This window comes from Megalops cyprinoides, chromosome 1 (genome assembly GCF_013368585.1).
Source record: "Megalops cyprinoides isolate fMegCyp1 chromosome 1, fMegCyp1.pri, whole genome shotgun sequence".
Taxonomy (NCBI): Eukaryota; Metazoa; Chordata; class Actinopteri; order Elopiformes; family Megalopidae; genus Megalops; species Megalops cyprinoides.
Window position 1 is genome coordinate 24508274 of NC_050583.1, and position 19928 is coordinate 24528201.

General features: G+C 41.2%; 2 protein-coding genes across 2 annotated transcripts; both read left to right on the forward strand.

Annotated features, from left to right (window-relative positions):
* Positions 1-523: 523 nt before the first annotated feature.
* pms2 (PMS1 homolog 2, mismatch repair system component) lies at positions 524-8102 on the forward strand. Its single transcript, XM_036539001.1, has 15 exons — positions 524-552; positions 948-1087; positions 1338-1424; positions 1690-1792; positions 2476-2659; positions 3510-3677; positions 4207-4304; positions 4683-4782; positions 4892-4976; positions 5217-5369; positions 5456-6389; positions 6852-7019; positions 7116-7216; positions 7347-7516; positions 7761-8102. The coding sequence occupies exons 1-15, from the start codon at positions 539-541 to the stop codon at positions 7902-7904; spliced, it is 2649 nt and encodes an 882-aa protein (XP_036394894.1). The 5' UTR covers positions 524-538; the 3' UTR covers positions 7905-8102.
* An 864-nt stretch (positions 8103-8966) lies between these two features.
* On the forward strand, positions 8967-19851 carry rsph10b (radial spoke head 10 homolog B). The gene is made up of 19 exons (XM_036529562.1): positions 8967-9249; positions 9368-9443; positions 9536-9604; positions 9893-10066; positions 10311-10396; positions 10772-10892; positions 11712-11888; positions 12001-12145; positions 12415-12527; positions 12728-12917; positions 13491-13599; positions 14430-14509; positions 15131-15279; positions 15531-15638; positions 15918-16100; positions 16829-16910; positions 17285-17434; positions 18162-18345; positions 19659-19851. Exons 1-19 carry the CDS (start codon positions 8990-8992, stop codon positions 19849-19851), a joined length of 2649 nt encoding a protein of 882 aa, XP_036385455.1. The 5' UTR covers positions 8967-8989.
* The last annotated feature ends 77 nt before the right edge of the window (positions 19852-19928 follow it).

Consider the following 19928-nt stretch of genomic DNA (forward strand, 5'->3'; position numbering starts at 1 on the left):
GTGTTGTCGTCAAGCAGGGAATAACTTTCCGCTAGTCGTGGTTTGCGTAGCATCTGCGCTGATCAACTAATCTATATACCGTCCGGAAAGGTCATTTTCGTCACCGTATCCTCCGTGGGAGTATATTATCCAATCCCTTTGATATTGAAATCAGTAAATCGTAACGCAAGTCAGACCTACGCGCGCCACTTTTCTGAAGTCTCGTGGTACCTGAATGAAGCGGAGACGGAGTCATTTGGAGTGGAATGTTTTGCAGCTGAACACTGGCTCCCTTGCTTGCTAGCTAACTTGTGACAAAAACATCTAATATAGCTAATAAGCTTCTGTTATTAAACGATGTATTAAAACCGGCTGATGTGGCTTGTAGTTAGCTAGCTAGCTCCCTGAACTCAGGCTTGTATTCATATGATAGTTGGCAGCTAGCTGCAGTCCATATCCACAGCTGGGTCCAGGAAACATTCTATGATAACGTTAGCTAGGTAGCTAGCTAGCTAACTTACTCATTAGCTTACTAGCTAGCTGACTCGCAATACACAAAATGACAGACAATTGGTAAGTAACTCATTATCTTGCAACTGTTTTTACAAGCTTACCAGGTAGATAACATGCATTGGAGCATGTCGATATCTCGCTAGTTTGACGTAACCTAGCGCTAATTCCAGCTATAAGCTACCTTATAGCTGGTATTATATGGCGTCGTTAGCTCAATACCGTCTATTATACTTATTAGCTCGGTAGCTAAACCTATGTATGTCAGAAAATGTGCTAGATTGCTAGTCTAGTACTATTACTGCATGTGAACCTGGCAGGATCTTTCACTGAATTTTAAAGGTTGCTAGTCTATCTTAGCTAGACTTTATGCAGCCGTCTCACGTTGACAATATGGTCTGTTAGCAAGTATTCACTGTTTTTATTTATTTTGCATTTATTCAACCATGTACCCACAGTCCAGGACCAGCCCGAGCCATCAGGCCCATTGACCGACATTCTGTTCATCAGATCTGCTCTGGACAGGTTGTGTTGAGTCTGGCTACAGCGGTAAAGGAGCTGGTGGAGAACAGCATAGATGCAGGAGCTACTAATGTTGGCAAGTAACATTGCTGAAAGCTTTATTGGGCTCCACGATGACGAATTGCATGCAGCGAATCTCTTTGTGACTTTGAGCATGTTGGGTATTTCAGTATAGAGGTACCTGGCATTTTGGAATTTGTTTCAACCTTTTCTGAAAGATTAAATATTAATCATGTGACAATTGTAATCTGAAATGTATCGTTTTGGGTGTTGTATGTATGCCTGTTGCTAAGTCGTGGTGTGTGAAAATGGGAAACATTTTGTAGAAATCAGATTGAAGGAGTGTGGAGCAGACCTGGTGGAAGTTTCAGATAATGGAAGGGGGGTGGATGAAGCCAACTTTGAAGGGCTGAGTGAGTAACAATGACTTCATCTATGTTTTGTCCATGTTTACAGGTGATTATTACTTTTTGCAGGTGCCAGAAAATACAGAAATCCATAAATACATGCACTTTCAGTCCATCTTTGCTTTTCTGGAATACTGCTCCTTTTTGTTTGTATTGAGCTGTTGGTTGTGAAGTTGCTACTTAGAAGAATTTTTTAATTTGTTTGTCCATTGATATTGACATTCATTGTTCCTGATTTTAATCAAAGTAAACAACTTTTACTTGTTCACAGCCCTGAAGCACCACACTTCCAAACTGAGTGACTTCTCTGATCTGATTCACGTGGAAACGTTTGGTTTCAGGGGTGAAGCCCTCAGCTCACTGTGTGCCCTCAGGTATGTGTATGCGTTGGTTGTGGCTTCTTGGGCACCCAGTGTCATGTCATCTTAAAGAAGTGAAGGTCAAATCTAAGAATTTTGTGATGATATTTGTCCATCTGTTAATTGTGACACTGCCTAGAGACCGTTATGTGCTGGATCTTACAACTTTTTTGCATTAAACTTTCAGTCATTACCAGGGTTGAAGCAAACTGAAGTTTTTGTGCTATAACATATGCAATGATATGCATGTTGTTTTCTGTGGGTTCTGTGGGTCAATTCCTGGGGAGAATTTTGTCAGCCACTAACATACCAGATCATGTGGAAATTCATAAATCATAATTTCATATCTGGCATATGCAGCTGACGGTATAGGAAACATAGGGAGCTTTCACACAAGGTCACTTGCTGTTGATTCTTTGATGACAGTTAAACAAACTTTTCCTTTTTGTAAGTTCACTTATATCAGAGTTGCTTAATTCCCTCCGAAATGCTATTTTGTGCACCTGTTGTAGTTCCAAAAAAAGTCACAGATCTGCATTTGTTCTTGTGCTAGCCATATCTTTTATCTGTGCTGAATTAGTACTCACTTTTAAGAATGTGGTATCTTATCACTGTATTACATAATCAGTGTTGAAGCCAAGTTACTTTATTTTCTTGAGGGAATCCCTTTTTATGAATAATTCCTCGTCTGTCCGCAGTGACCTGAGTGTAATAACGTGCCATGAGTCTGCTCAGGTCGGCACGCGGCTGGTGTTCAACCATGACGGCAAGCTGACGCAGCGCAGTCCACACCCCCGCCAGCAGGGCACCACTGTCACTCTGCAGCAGCTCTTCTACACCCTGCCTGTACGCCACAAAGAGTTTCAGCGTAACATCAAGAAGGTACAGTATCGGTCTGTCTCCTAAAGGCAGCATCAGGCAGTGACCCATATCAGTCATCAGCCAATCTTCAGTGAAAGATTTTAGACTATTTCACGCTGTATGTTACATGGTTTCAACAGAATTAAATGCACCCCGTTATCTATATCGATACTTTAGATGTTTTTTTTTACACTTGGAAAATACTGAAGGCATTTGTAAGATGTGAGCGATATTTTTTGAACAAGATGATCCATTTCTGGGGTAAGATTATCGTTAATGCTTTGCATTCTGGCCAAGAATACGATTTTCCACAAGGCACTTATCTGATTAGTTTATTCCATTTTAATATAGGACCATAGCAAGTAAAAAAGTTGGCAGTAATTAATATTCCTATGAATCAGTTAACAGCTGCAATTTTTTCAAAGCTCCTTAAGATATGAGATTAGATCTTAGATATTACAGAAAACATGTTGGTATTTCATATTGTCAAGGGTCAGAATGCTGCAGGTCATCTTTCAGCTAGTATCTTGTTTGAACCTAGAATTTCAGGTGACTCGACTATTTCAAATTTAAAAACATTAAACCAGAGCCACCCAAATATGGCTCCATATGGTTCAGTGTGTCAGGCTTTTTGTTACATTCATGCTGGTAATTAAACTTATCGTAGTCCAGCTTTCTACTTACAAGAGTATTAGTGTTTTAAGGCTTGTTGCCCCTGAGTGGCCATGTCCTCAGTGGTAATTGATATACCTGGTGACGCGTTAGCTTTCAGATAACAAAATAATTTAAGGTAATTTATTGATTAATTCGATTTTAAATGCTAAATTTATGGAGTAGTTTTAAGATGATATGTGTGGGGTTTTTTTTGCAGGAATACACCAAGATGATGCACGTGCTCCAGTCATACTGCATCATCTCCACTGGGGTGCGCATTACCTGCACCAATCAGGTGGGCCAGGGTAAGCGCAGTGTCGTGCTCTGCACCAGTGGGAGCCACAGCATGAAGGACAACATTGGGGCGGTGTTTGGACCCAAGCAGGTGAGGATTTAGTTTATCTGAATTTCACTGTTAATTATGACTTTTAATTTCTTGTTTAACTCTCTGGAGTTATTGTGTATCTTTATTAGAAAGCACCACCCATTACTGTTGCCTATAGGAATGGCTTTCAGGCCTCTTCTGTGATGTTATTGACAGGGAAGAAAGAGAGCAGAAAACAGTTCTTTTTAGACAGGATTATGTATATCTCTGTTCATTCTCATGAAAAGTGTTGACTTTTAGTTTGTCCAGCTAGTTTGTTTCATTCATTGCAGGGGATGGTTCAGATTCTAAACTTGGACTGTGTGATACAGAATACAGAGTATTATGTTTAAGTGCACGCTATAAATCATATAACTGCCATTTTAAGTTTGTTTACTAAAGTTCTCCTATTAGTTAAGTAGAGTTGAGTTAAACTTCATTGTAGTCCTCATAGTAATGTGTCTTTCATTGGTATTGTTACCAGTCATTCTTTGTGCAGCACTTTTCTGGTAAGGTTTAACACATTGAATCATCTTTACTCCTCCTGTAGCTCCAGAGTTTGATGCCCTTTCAGCAGCTGTCTCCCACAGAGAACATCAGAGAGGACTATGGTCTAAAAGGAGTGGATCTGCCTGAGGATTTTTTCAAGTGAGTTGTTCTGCTGCTGCTTTCAGCATTCATTGGTCACAGGTGGTGCTTCATATTCTTGGTAGTTGAATACACATTTCAACATAAATGCAAACGTAAAAACTTGAACTCGCATCTCCAGGTACAGTGTGTTATGATGCATTAGTGAAAAAGGAACATATTGTCAGTTTGTCTATGCATTTGAGAAAGCTAGGGCAAATAATACTTATTCTAATTATAGCTGAGCATACTGTAATGATATTAGGGCAGGCAGCTGCTTGTTCTGGTACCCTTTAAGCCGAAAACAAAACTCATTCATGAAATAATTTTAGGTCCTCATGCGGTACTGACAGAACAGTTTGAAGAATGCAGTGTGAGACTGGGTTTCTTGTGTTTCAGGATTTCAGGGTTCATATCTCAAGGAGATCACGGTGTTGGCAGAAGTGCCACAGACAGACAGTTCTTCTTCATTAACAACAGGCCCTGCGATCCATCAAAGGTTCACAAATCATGCACATACCATTGACTTGACTGTTTCCATTTAATGTTTTTGTAAATGCATTGTGTTTACATTGCTGAAAGAAACGTTCATGTTTTTCTACCTCTAGGTGTCCAAACTTGTGAATGAAGTCTATCACATGTTTAACAGACATCAGTATCCATTTGTTGCCTTGAACATAACTGTTGCTTCAGGTGAGGGAATTACAGATCTATTATTTTGCTAAGCTGGGGCATTAAGCTGGGGTATTCTATCTCTGCAACTTCCCTCCTCAGATATTCCCCAGTGTTAAACCTGGGCTTATTCCTAAAAAGAATTCAGCTGTCTGTTTTTTTGTGTAAATTCAGAAAATAAGTCCATGAAAATCACAGTGTGATACTCTGGAGATGTTGGTCTGGTTGTGAGTTTTGCTTTTGTGTGCTGCTGTGTTTCAGATTGCGTAGATGTTAATGTCACACCAGATAAGCGTCAGGTCTTCCTTCAAGAAGAGAAGCTCCTATTAGCCATTCTAAAGAGCTCACTCATCGCCATGTACGAGAGCGGTGTGAACAAGATAAGCCTCACCCACACAGCTCTGCCCATGCCTCGTAAGTACTTCACTGGAACCATTTCATATGATAATGCCACTAGTGGTACAGATTTGTGTTTGCATATGTTTCCTCCTTTCTTCCAGATGTGTCGAAATCAGAAGAACAGTCTTCTTCTATAGAAGACCCTGAAAAGCTGCCTGTTTCTGGTGTTGGTCTAGAAGCCAGAGACATTCCAGAGCCTTCTTTTCAGTGCCCAAAGTTGTCACTGAACTTAGCTGGGCTGAGGGCTGCATTCTCACTGCACCAGACACCAGATATGGGAACCAAGGCAAACAGCAGCAAAGTCAGTCACCATGGTCCAGCTCAGAAGGCACTGAAGTCCTTTTTCAGCAGGGTTGAAAGCAGCTGCACCAGCACCAGCACCACTACCACCACCACCGCCAGTAGACCAACTGTGCAGTCCCTTTTCAAACATTCACAAGACACGCTGAAACACTCACCTGCAAAGGGGCCGGTGTTAGAGGAGAGTATGGATGAGAGAAAAGTAGACAGCGACATAGACTCAGGCAGAGGAAGCATTGTATCAGAGCTTTCTTCAGTCACAGGGACCCCAGAGAGCATGTGTGGAACTGCATCAGAGTTCAGCTCCCCAGATACAATGGAGGTTGAACCCAGCATCAAAAGTGAGGGCACAGATGAACAATGGGAGCAAACTGATAAAGCCAGTGAACCTTCTAGTTGGAAAAGAACCGAGCCTTTCCATGCTGATGACGAAAGCAGCTCGAGTCCTGGGCCCAAGAGGGCAAGGCTAGATGAGCAGCTCACCACAGTCCCTTTTACCCAGGGCTCAGGTGTCCAGGCCCCTTCCACCGGAGTGAAAGTGGACACCTTTGTCCATACGAAGAAAAGGACCGTTCCATTGAGATTCTCCCTGTCTGAGCTTGCAGGGAGGTTACAGAAGCTGAAGGAGCAAGAGCATGAGAGGACAAGCGACACGATGACGTTCAGGCGATTCAGGGCTAAGATCAGCCCTGGTGAGAACCAGAGTGCTGAGGATGAACTGAAGAAAGAGATCAGGTACATCGACTGGGTGGGACACTGTCACAGGAAGGAAACATGCACTGACATGTCAAAAATGATCACTTTATGTTTTTTTTTTTTTATTTGGGATACGTACACATTAAGACACGCACACTTTTTAATATATTACGAATTCACTCTGGCCGGAAATATTCTTTCAGTTCTGGAGTAAACTGGAACAACATTTTCCCTTCTTTCAGTTTATTGCTTATGTATTTGGACTGAGTCATATTATTTTTGCAAATTTAGTTAGTGCACTTCTGTAAATGAATGAAAATTGTGACCATTAATGGGCAGGTAGATGTGCCCTTGATTTTATCACTAGAGGATTGAAAAAAGGGTATCCAGTATCAACATTAAACACCATATTAAATGTCTCTTAGGAACTGTGGCTTAAAATAGCTTTTATCATTTAAGCTGAGTTTTACTGCCTTAACACATGTCTCTGTTAACAAACAGCAAGGACATGTTTAAGGAGATGGAGATCATTGGACAATTCAACCTGGGCTTCATCATCACCAAGCTGAAATCTGACCTCTTCATGATTGACCAGCATGCCACAGATGAGAAGTACAACTTTGAGAGACTGCAACAGGACACTGTCCTGCAAGGACAGAGACTCATAGCGTGAGCAGTCCTACACTGTGTTAATTACAGTATCATGGCAGGTTGATTCACCCCTTTGGTGTATTGCAGGGTTTTCCTAATGTCATTCTTTCTTAGTCCACAGAAGCTGCATCTCCCTGCGGTCAGTGAGACTGTTCTGATTGAAAACCAGGAAATCTTCAGAAAAAACGGCTTTGATTTCCTCATTGATGAGGATGGTAGGGAACTCCAGCAGCTACCATAATTAAGCCCCATAACCTGGAAGCACTTGTCTTGCTGGTAATTTTAAGTAAGGGTTTGCTTTTCGCTGGATCACCTGCGGCTCATGCGTGAATCTGTGTTTTGCAGCCCAAGCCATGGAGAAGGTGAAGCTGATATCCTTGCCCACCAGCAAGAACTGGACGTTTGGGCCAAGTGACATTGAAGAGCTTATCTTCATGTTGACTGACAGTCCAGGGGTCATGTGCAGGCCCTCCCGTGTTAGGCAGATGTTTGCCTCCAGAGCATGTCGTAAATCGGTGAGAGTGCCACTTTCATCAATAATAGCAATCATTTATAAGGGAGTTTAGTTTTTCATTAAGAAAGCCAGTGCTTAAATAATTGGAGTTTGCGTTAAAAAGGACTGTATGTCACTTTTGGCATACATGTCTACTAAATGCCAGTAATCTTAAAGTTTGTTTTCCTAGTTGAATATATAAGTACTGAACAACATTGCAACACAATTGATGCTTAAAGGAAATGCCTGTGTTGGTCTGTCCCTAGGTGATGATAGGTACTGCTCTGAACACCAGTGAGATGAGGAAGCTGGTGGTTCATATGGGGGAGATTGAGCAACCATGGAACTGTCCACACGGCAGACCCACCATGAGGCACCTGGCCAACCTGGACATGCTTTCACAAGATTGAAGCTCACACGGGGCCTCATTGAAGCTTCAGTGGCTAGACTAGACTATTCTCAGTTCAGATTGAATGCTTACAAACAGATATTTCCTGTAGCATGACATTTTACTGATCATGTAACTGCACCAGTTTGCTATGTAAGACAAAATTCTGTCACTAAATAGAAATGGGCTTAATTTTCTGGCCTTTTGGAACAATGGCATGACCTGCTGATTTGTATATAACAAATGTTCTCCTGTCAAATGTATCTTAATCCATTGCTTTTGTGTTTTGGTTTGGTAAAATTGTTTTACATGAGAATCTTAATAAAATGTTTTTTTTTTTTTCTAAGTATGTTATCTGATATCAATGTGTCACAGTTACTTTGTAACACTTAGTATTGTATTTGTATGTTGTGTAAAACCTTAAGTGTCTTCACATTTTTAAAGTATCTAGTGAACTACTGAAGTAGTTATTGGCATTGACAGCTTTCACATTTAACGAGACTAGCATATGCATTTTATCACTGTAATACCAGAACAAAACTGCTAAATGATATAATCAATGTTAACATATGCTTGCTGTCAGAATATCACTGTTTCATCATTCATGATTCTGTCACCCAAAACATTCCAGTTATAGGATGTTGGTTATAACGGTAACCAGCAGAAATTAAATTTATGAAGAGAAGCTAATGTTACAGCATCGTGTTGTTAAAGTAAAGGATGTAACGCGTGTGGACGTTTGAGAACACTGAAGGAACCATGTGGAATATTGACCAGAACCACTTGTCATTTGCATTCGACACTTCAAAGGGGCAACGTGGAAAGACGTGTGCTGGACTGTTTTTTCGCATGCTGCATGGATATGAAACACTGCTGAGTGTTTCCCATCCAGGCTAAATGGTATTTCAACAGTACGCCCTCGGCGAACTGCACCGTAACCACTGACGATCAGTGTGTGCGCTTGAAAAAAGTCGTTCTTTTGACACTTCGGAGATTCCGTACACAGAACCTCCTTAACAACGGGCTCTGCAGGTGTGTACACGGACTCACGTTTGGTTGCTAAGGGGTACATGTCTCTCCGAAAGTTTGAAGAACAGAGCAGAGGCGATGGCGAAAGGAGACAAGAAGAAAAAAGCGAAGCCGTCGACACCTGAAGCGTCCCTCACCAAACTGGCGAATTGTTCCGCAACTAGTGTCGTGTCAGAGCCACCCCTGGCAGAGGCGACTCCCGAAGATGACGACTTGATTGAGACGGCGAACTGCAGCGCAGCCTCCTTCACATCGCAGCCGCCGCTCACCGAAAACCCGGAGCCGAGCGTTGTAGAGTTCTATGAAGTTCCCGTTCTGTCCAACATCATTGTCAAAAGGTAGGTGACCGGGCTATATCATTCAACGCAGTGCATTAAGATACAAACATACCTTGAACAAGTTTCTTTCCGTCAGCATCCTACATTAACGAATTAAACAAAAAATCACATGTTGCAGCTATGAGGGAGAAACGCATCGCGACATGTTTCACGGGGAAGGTGTCGCATATTTTCAGGGAGGTCACGTATACAAGGTACGTTTTAGTAGTTGTAGTATTAGCCATACTAATTCTATTCGACGACTGTCGCAAATTCATTAAAGTACTTCATCTTTCTTTTCTCTAAGGGAACGTTTTCAGAAGGATTCATGCATGGACATGGCATCTACTCATGGGCAGACGGGGTGAAATATGAGGTACTAGTACACAATTAGGTCTTGTTGATAATATTGGTAACATTTACGTTCGTTTTTACCTTTAATTTGGAGCTCTCCTCAAACAATAATTTCCCATTTCAGATAATATTTGTCATCTAAACATGAAGTCATTTTAAGTAACAGAAAGTGCGCTTCAAAAGAGGTTTTTCACACCTAAAAACATGGTTCATATGAGTCATTCTGTATAAGAGCGTTTGCTAAATGGGAAAATTTAAATGTACGAATGTAATAGGTCTAAGGAAAGTTCTTAATCACTGTATTTTGCAGGGAGACTTTGTTCTGAACGTGCCACTGGGACACGGGGTATACACGTGGCTCGATGGGAGCAGCTATGAAGGCCAGGTGTGCAATGGAATTCGCCATGGCGTGGGAACATACAGATGTGGCAAAACATCCGTTTCATACAGGGGAGAATGGCATCACGGGAAAAGACACGGAAAGGTATCTACATTATTAGACTGATACATGACCAAGAACATTTATGTCATTCTCTCACTTTTGCACACACAGTTTCACTTAGTCACTCAATCTCTAGAAATCTCCTTTCTAGTGTTTACTTCTACCTGTGCCTCTGCATAAGGTTGAATTTCTTCTTAATCTGTGTCTTACAGGTTACAAATGTTTACTGAAATGTAGAGATTCTTTTTATTTAGCTTTGCCTCAGGTTATTTTATGTTTAATGCAGGGCACAATATACTATAACCAGGAACTGACATCATGGTATGAAGGAGACTGGGTGGACAATATCAGAGAAGGATGGGGAGTGAGATGGTATGTCACTCTGATTAGCTCAACACATACAGGGAAGCTAGATAAAGATACGCTGTCATGCATGATTTTATAGTTGCCTTAAAAAATAAATGATGCCTGTTGAGGGTAGATGTTAATGTTTAAATATATTATGAAGCAAGCAGTGGGAGAAATGGGTTTGTCTACACAGAAGGCATCATCAGCTTCATTTATTGTTTTTTTCTTTTATTTTTTCTGAGTAGTGCAAGTGACAGCCAGTGTGTATTAATTATTTGGAAATTAAAGGATATGTTGTATGTAATATTGTTCAACATGGCTACAGTAGCTGATTTGTACATGTAGATATGCAGTATGCAGACTGAATGAGATTCATGCATGTGTTCACTTTTGTTGAAGTTACCCATCAGGAAATATATATGAAGGCCAGTGGAAGAAGAATGCAAGGCATGGAGAAGGCAAGATGAAGTGGCTGGACCTGGGTCAGCAATATAGTGGGCAATGGGAACATGGGCTCCAGGTAAATTTGCCCGTCTTCTACTGATGTCTGAAAGAAAATGCAGAGTCACGGTGCTTCTTTCAAGGAAAGGGAAATTGTGTTGAGCTAATCATAACTGTTGTGTTGCTGTACCTCCACAGTTGCAGTGAATTATATCCCCTGCATGATTATTCACCCAGAAACTGCATATTGGCATGTAGGGCCAGCTAGTGCCCTAGCATTGCCAATGGGCTTCATCACAGAGGCCCCTCCCATACACCATATACCATTATACGAAACTAATCATAAACTGAGCTCCACCCCTAAAAGTAACCCTAAATATGACCCTTTCCCTAATCGTAGGTCTGTTGATTAGGACATTAGTTTACATTACATTCATTTAGCAGATGCTCTTATCCAAGCGACGAAAAAAAAAACAGAAGTGTATCCGTTCAAGTTGAAGGACAGATGATTGTAATTATCAGCCAATTCAACTGTTAAACTGTTTTAATTGTGTACTCCTGTCTAGACCATCAATGTTCATCTATCTGTACAAGTATATATTAAAAAATTGATCCTTGTGACTGACTCTCTTTGATCGATGGTACAGTTAGAGGCTCATGTGTGTATGCACATGGCCACAGTATGTATATGCATTTTCTTTGGAGAAAAATATGAGTAGTATAAGAGTTATAAAGTGCCTAATTTTACAGTTTATCTAAAGTAACCCTAGACAAGGCAGACAAATAACCTAATTTGAGAACCAATGAAATAATCACTGGTAGGTAGCTTTTGAATAGATTTGAAAATCCAAACAACCAGGAACAGCTGATTGTTTTACATGTTACTGTGATTTTGCAGCATGGGCAGGGGACACACACCTGGTTCCTCAAGCGAGTCGCGGGCTCCCAGTACCCCCTGCGGAACGAGTACGTTGGGGACTTTGTGCAAGGTTTGCGCCACGGACAAGGCAAGTTCTACTATGCTAGCGGTGCACTGTATGAAGGCGAGTGGAAGGACAACAAGAAACATGGACAGGTAAAGCTTGATCTGCCCAATTCTTTACACACACCTAAACTATGATGGGGCCGTACCCTTAACGGATGCATATGTATTGCATTGATTAGATGGGATGTCTGTATTATTGTAGGGGAAGTTTACCTTCAAGAACGGACGCATATTTGAGGGGGAGTTTGTGGATGACCACATGGCCGAATTCCCAGCATTCTCAATGGATGGTACGAGGACCCCTGACCTCAGTGGGATAAGAACTCACACTCCCCCCTGCGGAAAAGGTATCGAGTCGGTACAGTCACTTTGTAGATTCTTGTTCAAAATGACCTTGCATGAAGTGCTGTATCATTGTATGTTATATTTTTACATGTCTTATTTAAAAATAAACCAACCGAGCTTAAATATGTTTACATCCTTAATTACCATGAGTCTTAAATTACACAAGGTCAGAATAACTTTGTGTAGAGATACTTTTGTGTGGAGAAACTTTCAGAAGTATGCTGAATGTGTAAATTATCCTTTGTATATGCTTTAGGTGAATCTCCTACAGTAGCTGCCAGTTTGGGTAGCAGTTCCTCATTGCTGGGACCAGACATGGCTTTAGAAATTGAGTCCCTGCTGGAGAGCCTCCCTGGTGTGAACAAAGACATGGAGCTCAGACAGGTCAGTGTGAAAATGGCTGTAGAACTTTCCTTCCTGATCAAACCTTAAGAAAGACTTATGGAATTTTCGCTATCCTTAGCCACTGAAATAGTGCATAGTCAAATTAACGAGCAGATTTAGTGCATTGTTGAGCATTGATGGTGAAGGTGTGGTCCTGGCCAGTGCCAAGATCTGGATAAGCTCAAAATTTTCTGTGGCAGGTGGAGTTTGCTGTGCTGAGACACATCGCAGAGCTGAGGACGATTTACAGCTTCTACAGCAGCCTGGGTCATGAGCAGTCCCCGGACAACACCTTCCTCCTCACACGCATGAAGTTCTGGCGCCTGCTCAGGGACTGCAACGTCCATCGACACAGACTCACTCTAGCCCAGATGGACAGGCTTATCGGTGGTAAGTGCACACCGAGGAATCAGCAGAGAGGCAATGCTGAGCTTTGGAATGGTAGTCCACAATGGAGTACACATGGGTGCTAACTTTGTTTCATTTTATTTGATTGCATTTTTATTTGTGGATTTGGCAGAAGCCGTCTGTTGGCTAGAACGACTTATGAGGATAGTATGACACAATATATTAATTGCATCACAGGCAGAAACAAAAAAACAGCAATAATACAGCAACAGAGCAGCCAGGCTGAAAGTAAGTAGGCATTAAGATGAAAACCAGTGCTGAAATGACAACACAGAAATAACAACATAGTGCCTAGCAATTAGCCTCTCCAGAGCAACTTGATTGCATTGTGCTAGACTTAGCGTAGAGCCTAACAGTGGTCTGTAAAAGCAGTGTTTCCTCAAGTTATAGTATTTGTATGGTGACAGCAGTGATTAATAAGACTAACATTAACTTGCATAGTTACTACTGCCATACTTACAGTAGCTAACACTGAAACTACAGTATGTAACTAACTAACCACTCTCTGTCCTCCCTGTGTTTCATAATTTTGTATTTTGACATATTTTATTGCAGAAGACGTCCCCCCAGAAGAAGTCCACTCTCCATTTGGCACAATGCTACTCAGGAAGTTTGTTAGCTATGTTATCGTGCTGGCCTATCACATCTACCACAAAGAAATAGAGTAAGCAATGCTAAAGTAAAGGGAAACAATTAACAGTGGGCCAGTGTTCATGAATCATAGATAACAGATCTTCATGGATTAATTGCACAGGAACAGAGCAAGTACCTACCAAATCAGTTGTTCTTTCAACAGACAAAAAAGCCATACCACTTCCCTCTAGAGGAGACTAAAGGTGGTGGCTAACTAGATCACATCCTCTCAATGTACCTTCCATGGGCCAAAAAGAAAAGATGTTGTCCTCTGTCCATACTCACACTAGGCCAGTTCCTCTGTCCTTTTTCTATCTCACTGCTATTCCAAACAACCCTAAACCATGCTACATTCAATTGAGGAATCACATAAAATTAACCTTTACAGTTTTTAGAATGGAGTTTCACAGGTAATCTTTTTTTAATTTTATGATTTATTTTTTTAGATAGGATCAAGTATTGTTATATTATTCATAAGTATATAGGTTTATTAATATTACTTTCAAATTACATGGCCATTTTGTTGTCACTATTATATTTCTCACCATAACTGCTAAAATAAACAGAATCTGATCCTTTACCTAATAAGATTGATACAAAGGTGGTCTCCCATGTGGATCCACCTGTTTTATTTGTTGCAGTTGGGATTAAGTTTGTGTATTTTTCCCATAGGTCTCATGAAAATACTTTTGTGGTCTAGTTTTAATACATCAGGCAGATATGAACACAAAACCAGCTTTATGTTATTGTTGCAATTGGTCCTGGATGCTTTTCTCATAACAGTGTTGAACTTAACATGCTCTTAAAGTTACGGTCCTCTTCAAGTAACATTCAAACCTTTCTTTCATCGTCTCCTTTTAGATCGACTAATAATGTGCTTGTGGCATGCTTCACCAAGCTGATGAGAGAGAACATCATTCCAAATGCAAGGAATGTAAAAGGTAAACAGAAGCACACAATCCATAAAGCCCTCCTTGCTCTCTCATTCTGTGACACAGTTACATTAAGTCCCAATGCTTCCTGTACAGGTCTCTTCTCATTAAGCTTGAGTTCCAGTTTCCAGCATTACACATTTATGAAAACGTTCATTCACATGAACTGCAAGAATTCCAAAAATCTCACTGGCAATTTTGAGTCACAATGTCAAATACGAAAGAAATCAACCTTATCTTTATTCCCTGAACTTTGGAAAGAAGTCAGGGTAGTCAGGATATATTTTTTTAAAAATCACATGCTGAAAAGCCCTCCAGCATTGAATGGCTCCTCTTCTTCTCACTGTGTAGTGTTGGTCTCCATGTCCTAAAGCAGTGAACATACAGTACATTGAAAACATTCAGATATAGTTGCTTTATTGGCAGAGATTTTTGCCTATTAAAAAAACTGCAGATGGTAAATTCAAGTTATTTTTCCAAAACATTTATGCTTTGTAAATGGGGACATGCTGACTGTTTTTTTTTTCAAATGCTGAGACCTGAAAAACTTTCAGATTATTTTATTGTTGTTGTTAGCTTTTAAAACAACACCAGAGAACTTCCACAGCATATAGACTGTTGTGAATGCAGGTTTTTTCTTCTCCAACCCCGACCATACTGTGATTGCTGTAAACTACACTGACAAATGCTGGGAGATATACCAGACCCTCTGCGTGCAGAGTTCTAGTACCCCGAATGACCAAATCATGGACATGAGGCACTTCATATGGATGTTAAAGGTAAATGTGCACGTTTCAGCCACTAGAACATGGCCATATTAATAAGGGTAACCTGAACACTGTTTACTGTTATCAGCAAATATACTAGCCTACTGTTATCAGTACTTATCTGTACTGAAACTGAATGTATCAAATACACTTAAGATCATTTTAAATTTGCATGAAGAATAGGATATGCATGTCTTGTTGATATACTACCATTTCATGTGATATTCGTCATTAAGCTGTGGTTTATGTCACTGTATTGACAGGATCTTGGTCTCTATGACAATGAACTGACAACAGGGAAAGTCTTGGAGATCCTTTCTGCTGAGAATCCTGCAGTGTATAGTGGCTCCCACAGTAACCTGAATCTAGAGGTGAGTTCTGAACGTCTTGCTCGGCTCACAGTGTCTGTGCAACACACCTCATTGGAATCTCTTTGTTGCACTGTTTCTAAAGGATGCATAAACTGCTTGGTCTAAGCCAGAACTGTGGCTGAGCAGTTGATAATATTCTAGACATGAAGAGGCTGTGTTTTTATCTGTATTAGTGCCATAGAGTGAGTGAAAGCAAATGCCCAGTTTGTGCGGGGAAGAGAGTATAATGTGAATAAAAGGAACTTGTTAGAACGCTCTGTATTTTGGCTATGCTTTCAGATGACATTTCTGGAGTTCTTCGAGGCCCTGCTGGGCTGTGCTGAGGTGAAGGGTTCCCACTTGGCAGCAACCCTTTCTGAGAGCACACCAGTGATGAACCGCCTGGCAGAAAGCGTGGAGGCGTCACCAGGCCAGGATCTTGGGGACAGCCCCATCTTGCTTACACAGCAGCCCTCTCTTCTGGTGTGTCCTACTCTGGTTTCCTCCTAAATTTTCTGTGCCATATAGTTGGAGTAGCAGAGTTCAGTTTGATTTCACTACTTTAAATGTGTGTAACCGAAGCACTGCTTTATTTTCCACTGCTTGACAATATGCCACTAGTGTATTGGCATTAATAATTATGATAATATGTAATAATGTTGCAGTTCCTCCATTCTTCAAAATTAAATCTAAAGTGTGTTATACAGAGTCATTGTAGTTTTTCAATAATTTACACTTATCCTACCATATTTATCTATGGATTCCCAAGTAATACAAGTAACACAAGCAGTATGTACTGTATGTAAACAGAAAGATGTAGTCTTTGTTATTTAAAGCATTAATCTTTGTTATTCTCAAGCATTATAAAAGATTTTTTGGTATAAACAAGGGTGTTGACAGAAAGACACCTGTTGTTATCAAAAAGATCAGTTCCTGGTCATAGCCATTCATGTTGCTGCATAAAACTGAATTTTATTGCTTTTTGCATGGTGAAGAAAAGTGTGTTTCGGTTATCAATGGCACACTATACTCAGAGGTGTATTAAACTATAAACGTTATCTCCTGATTGATTGTGTTACGTGCCTCATATCATAAGCAAGTTACATAGATGTGCCAGGAGCGGGATGAATATTTTATCTCCTTTTAAAGTACATGTAATAGTAAGGGTTATGATTTCTTAGGGCTGGATAAATGTTTGGTTTCCTCTCTAGATGGGAAAGTCAAAGGAGATGCTGCAGACATCAACGTCTGACGAGAAGGGTCTAACACTAAATGCTAAATCTGCAGTCGCAGGTATATTAGCACAGGCTGTGCATACCATAAATATGCAGCTATATGTCTGGCTGTGTTATCCACATGTTTGACATTTAGTATATCTATGTTTCACATTCATACAGAGTGGTTGTATAACTGAGACATTTGTTGAAAGATATTCATTAGTTTCTCTGTGCTTGTATGTTTCTTGGTATGCTCTGTGTTAGTGTGTTTTTCATTGTGATATCTGTGTTTCTTGGTGTTCCATGTCCCTGTGTTTTTCAGAATGTTATATGTGTAATGTATTATTCTATATTTGTTTCGTGTGTTTTTCAATGTGCTCTGTTTTTTTCAATGTATGATATGTGTGCTTGCATGCTTTTTGATGTGCTGCGTGTGTTTGTGTGTTTCAGATGTAACGGCTGGCTGTGCCCCCCAGTTAGTGGATTCCCCCTCAGCAGAGATGGAAGGCCATGATGGAGGGACCCAGGGGGACACTATGGTGCGCTCTGTACCAGCTGTGGATGGGCCGGCACCCAGCCCTCTGCACTCCCCCAGCACAGGTACAGGGCCAGCAGCGCTCAGCTGCCGGTCCCCGCCATCACAATCAGCCACAGCATTGTTAAACATACTGTATATACAGTGCATTTACAGTAAACAGTAATCGTAACCCAGAAAGGAATGAAATGGGAATAACTTAAAAATAAGCTGAGTTCGCTTAAGTTAAAAAATCCACATTTTTTCTTATTTTGACACCTTCTCTCATGATACTTTCTATAGCAACCATTTTGCAGATTTAAATCACTTTCCAAATTTACATTCTCAGCAGTGCCACTTAATTAGGTTACATAGTAATTTGAATCACTTCACATTGCTGGATATGTTACTTCAGCAATGAAGATACAGAAACAGGAAAAATACTGTCCCATCCACAGAGATTAAACATTGCAACTGGATTGATCAAAAAGCATATGTCAAACTGTATTAGGGAGAACTTTATATCTTAGATAGAAAGAATTAAAAGTAGTTAAGCATCAAGTAAAGGTGATTTAAGATTCTAGAGAACCCAACACCCAATTCAACGATTCTAAATCAGTATTACATTCTTGCTTGAATGTACATGTCCACTAGAGGCCAGCACAGTACCACCTAATATTAAAGAACCAGAAAGGCTGACACACCTGCAACAGGTGCGTGGAAATAGTTGACTATAGTATTTCTCCTCCCTGTACATTTAAAGCAGGTGCATTTTTTTAAAAAAAACAACATGTTCTCTGTGATATTTCCCAGACCCTGCGGAAGGCCCTGAGAGCGAGCTGGACCTCTGGATCCGCGCCACTCACCTGTTCTTCAGCAGGGCTTTCTTCCCAGCGTACGAGCACAGCCTGCTGCTGCGGAAGGAGGTGCAGGAGGAGAGGCTGCGGAGAGCCGCCCAGGACAGGATCGCCCTCGCTAAGGCCAGGAGGGCCGCCAGGTACCGCGCTACTGCTGCTGCCCCTGCCTCTCCGCTCTGTTGCACCATTACACTTAACAAGGCAAGATAAAGCCAAAGTGGTCCAATGTCAGCAGATTTCTTTGCATATGAATGTGCTGAAAAGTACCCTAAATAACAGAGTTGGAAAGTCGTTAAAGTGTAGTTTGGTCTGGTATGCTGAAAGAGACATGAGATGGTCCATAGGCAGTATGGTAATGGGTCAGTGCTAGGTATGATAAAGGTTTCTCAGGTGAATATGGTATGGTAAGAGTTAATAGAGTAGGCAGTAGTGTAGGTTTCTAGGGATGTTTAGCATTTTTGAAGATTTTATTTTGCTTTGGCTTCCTATTACTGAGCAACACCTAATGTGTAAACGGATAGTAAGGTTGTGCTCGTGAGGTCAACATGAGCCACCGCCACAGAGAACGGCGGCTTTGGAAAACTTTCCGCTGCTGCATAATGAAAGTATGGGGGAGACCTGTGGATCTCAGCTGTTGGCAGCGGAAACTGGCTACCAACACCAAACTCCCTTCTCCGCTGTGCCCATTTCATTAAATGCTGCTAACTAGCCAAGAATATTTTCCCCATGTATGATCACAGTCCTCCTGATGAAACTAGTTAACTAAGCTTGCTGATGTTGATGTCAGTTTGTAGGCGACTGTTTTGCTGGTAATGACATTGCAACACAGATTTAAACCCCGTGTTAATGCGCTGCAATGACTGAGCATCTCTTACACGGTAATGTTATTGGGATAGCTGAGCTTGGAAATGGTTCAAACGAATAACGTGGCTTATTCCTCCAGAAAACTGACACCGCACTTACATTTTACCGCTGTTTGCCAACACGAACACCATACGTCTGTGACATGAGAGCGGAACTCTAACATGGGTGGAGATGTACAGGTGTAGTCTGAAAGGAGCACGTGAAGATATTTAACTTCATAATGAAAATAGTTGCGAAACAGTACTTTACATGCTTTTAACATATATTGTATGTGAGGTTAGACAAGATTGGATTAAAATTCCCATCTGGGATTCCCATCTACTTCTGCCTCCCTGCGCTATTTATCCCATTTCAGATTTCACCTGGCCGTGTGACATCTGGTCCCTGATCCACTGAGATCCTCAGGGCAGCAACTGTACTGTCAGAACACCTGAGAGACACCATCCCTTTAAATCATTGTCTGCATTTTTTTTGTTGAAGTTATGGATCTAATTGCGGGGGGGGGGGGGGGGGGGGGGGTGATGATAACCTGAGGAAGGCAGCAAGGCTGTCGTCTGTGTGGCAGCTGATTGCCTCTGTCTCCTTTCAGACTGAGAGAGCTGGCAGAGGCAGAAGAAGAGGAGCGACGGAGGGAAGAAGAGGAGGAGGAAGAGGCAGAAAGAGCTGATGGCCTGGATGAGAACCCCCATCCCCAGTCACCGGCTCTCCTAACCCCTGTGGCCTCTGCCACCTGTGTCAATCCTAAACAATCCTCTGCCAGTGGACCAAAGAAGAGGAGGTAAAAATGTGTATGACACCCCCATTAGGGCATCCGTTTTCATGTGACTGCTGATTAACACAAATTCCATTTAAAAGAAGC

Coding starts and splice junctions, on each gene's coding strand:
- rsph10b (XM_036529562.1), top strand. CDS start 8,990: ATGGCGAAAGGAGACAAGAAGAAAAAAGCGAAGCCGTCGACACCTGAA. Junction 15,280..15,530: donor ACTTCATATGGATGTTAAAG/GTAAATGTGCAC, acceptor CTGTATTGACAG/GATCTTGGTCTCTATGACAA. Junction 18,346..19,658: donor AAGGCCAGGAGGGCCGCCAG/GTACCGCGCTAC, acceptor GTCTCCTTTCAG/ACTGAGAGAGCTGGCAGAGG.
- pms2 (XM_036539001.1), top strand. Junction 4,977..5,216: donor GAACATAACTGTTGCTTCAG/GTGAGGGAATTA, acceptor GCTGTGTTTCAG/ATTGCGTAGATGTTAATGTC. Junction 7,217..7,346: donor TTTCCTCATTGATGAGGATG/GTAGGGAACTCC, acceptor TGTGTTTTGCAG/CCCAAGCCATGGAGAAGGTG.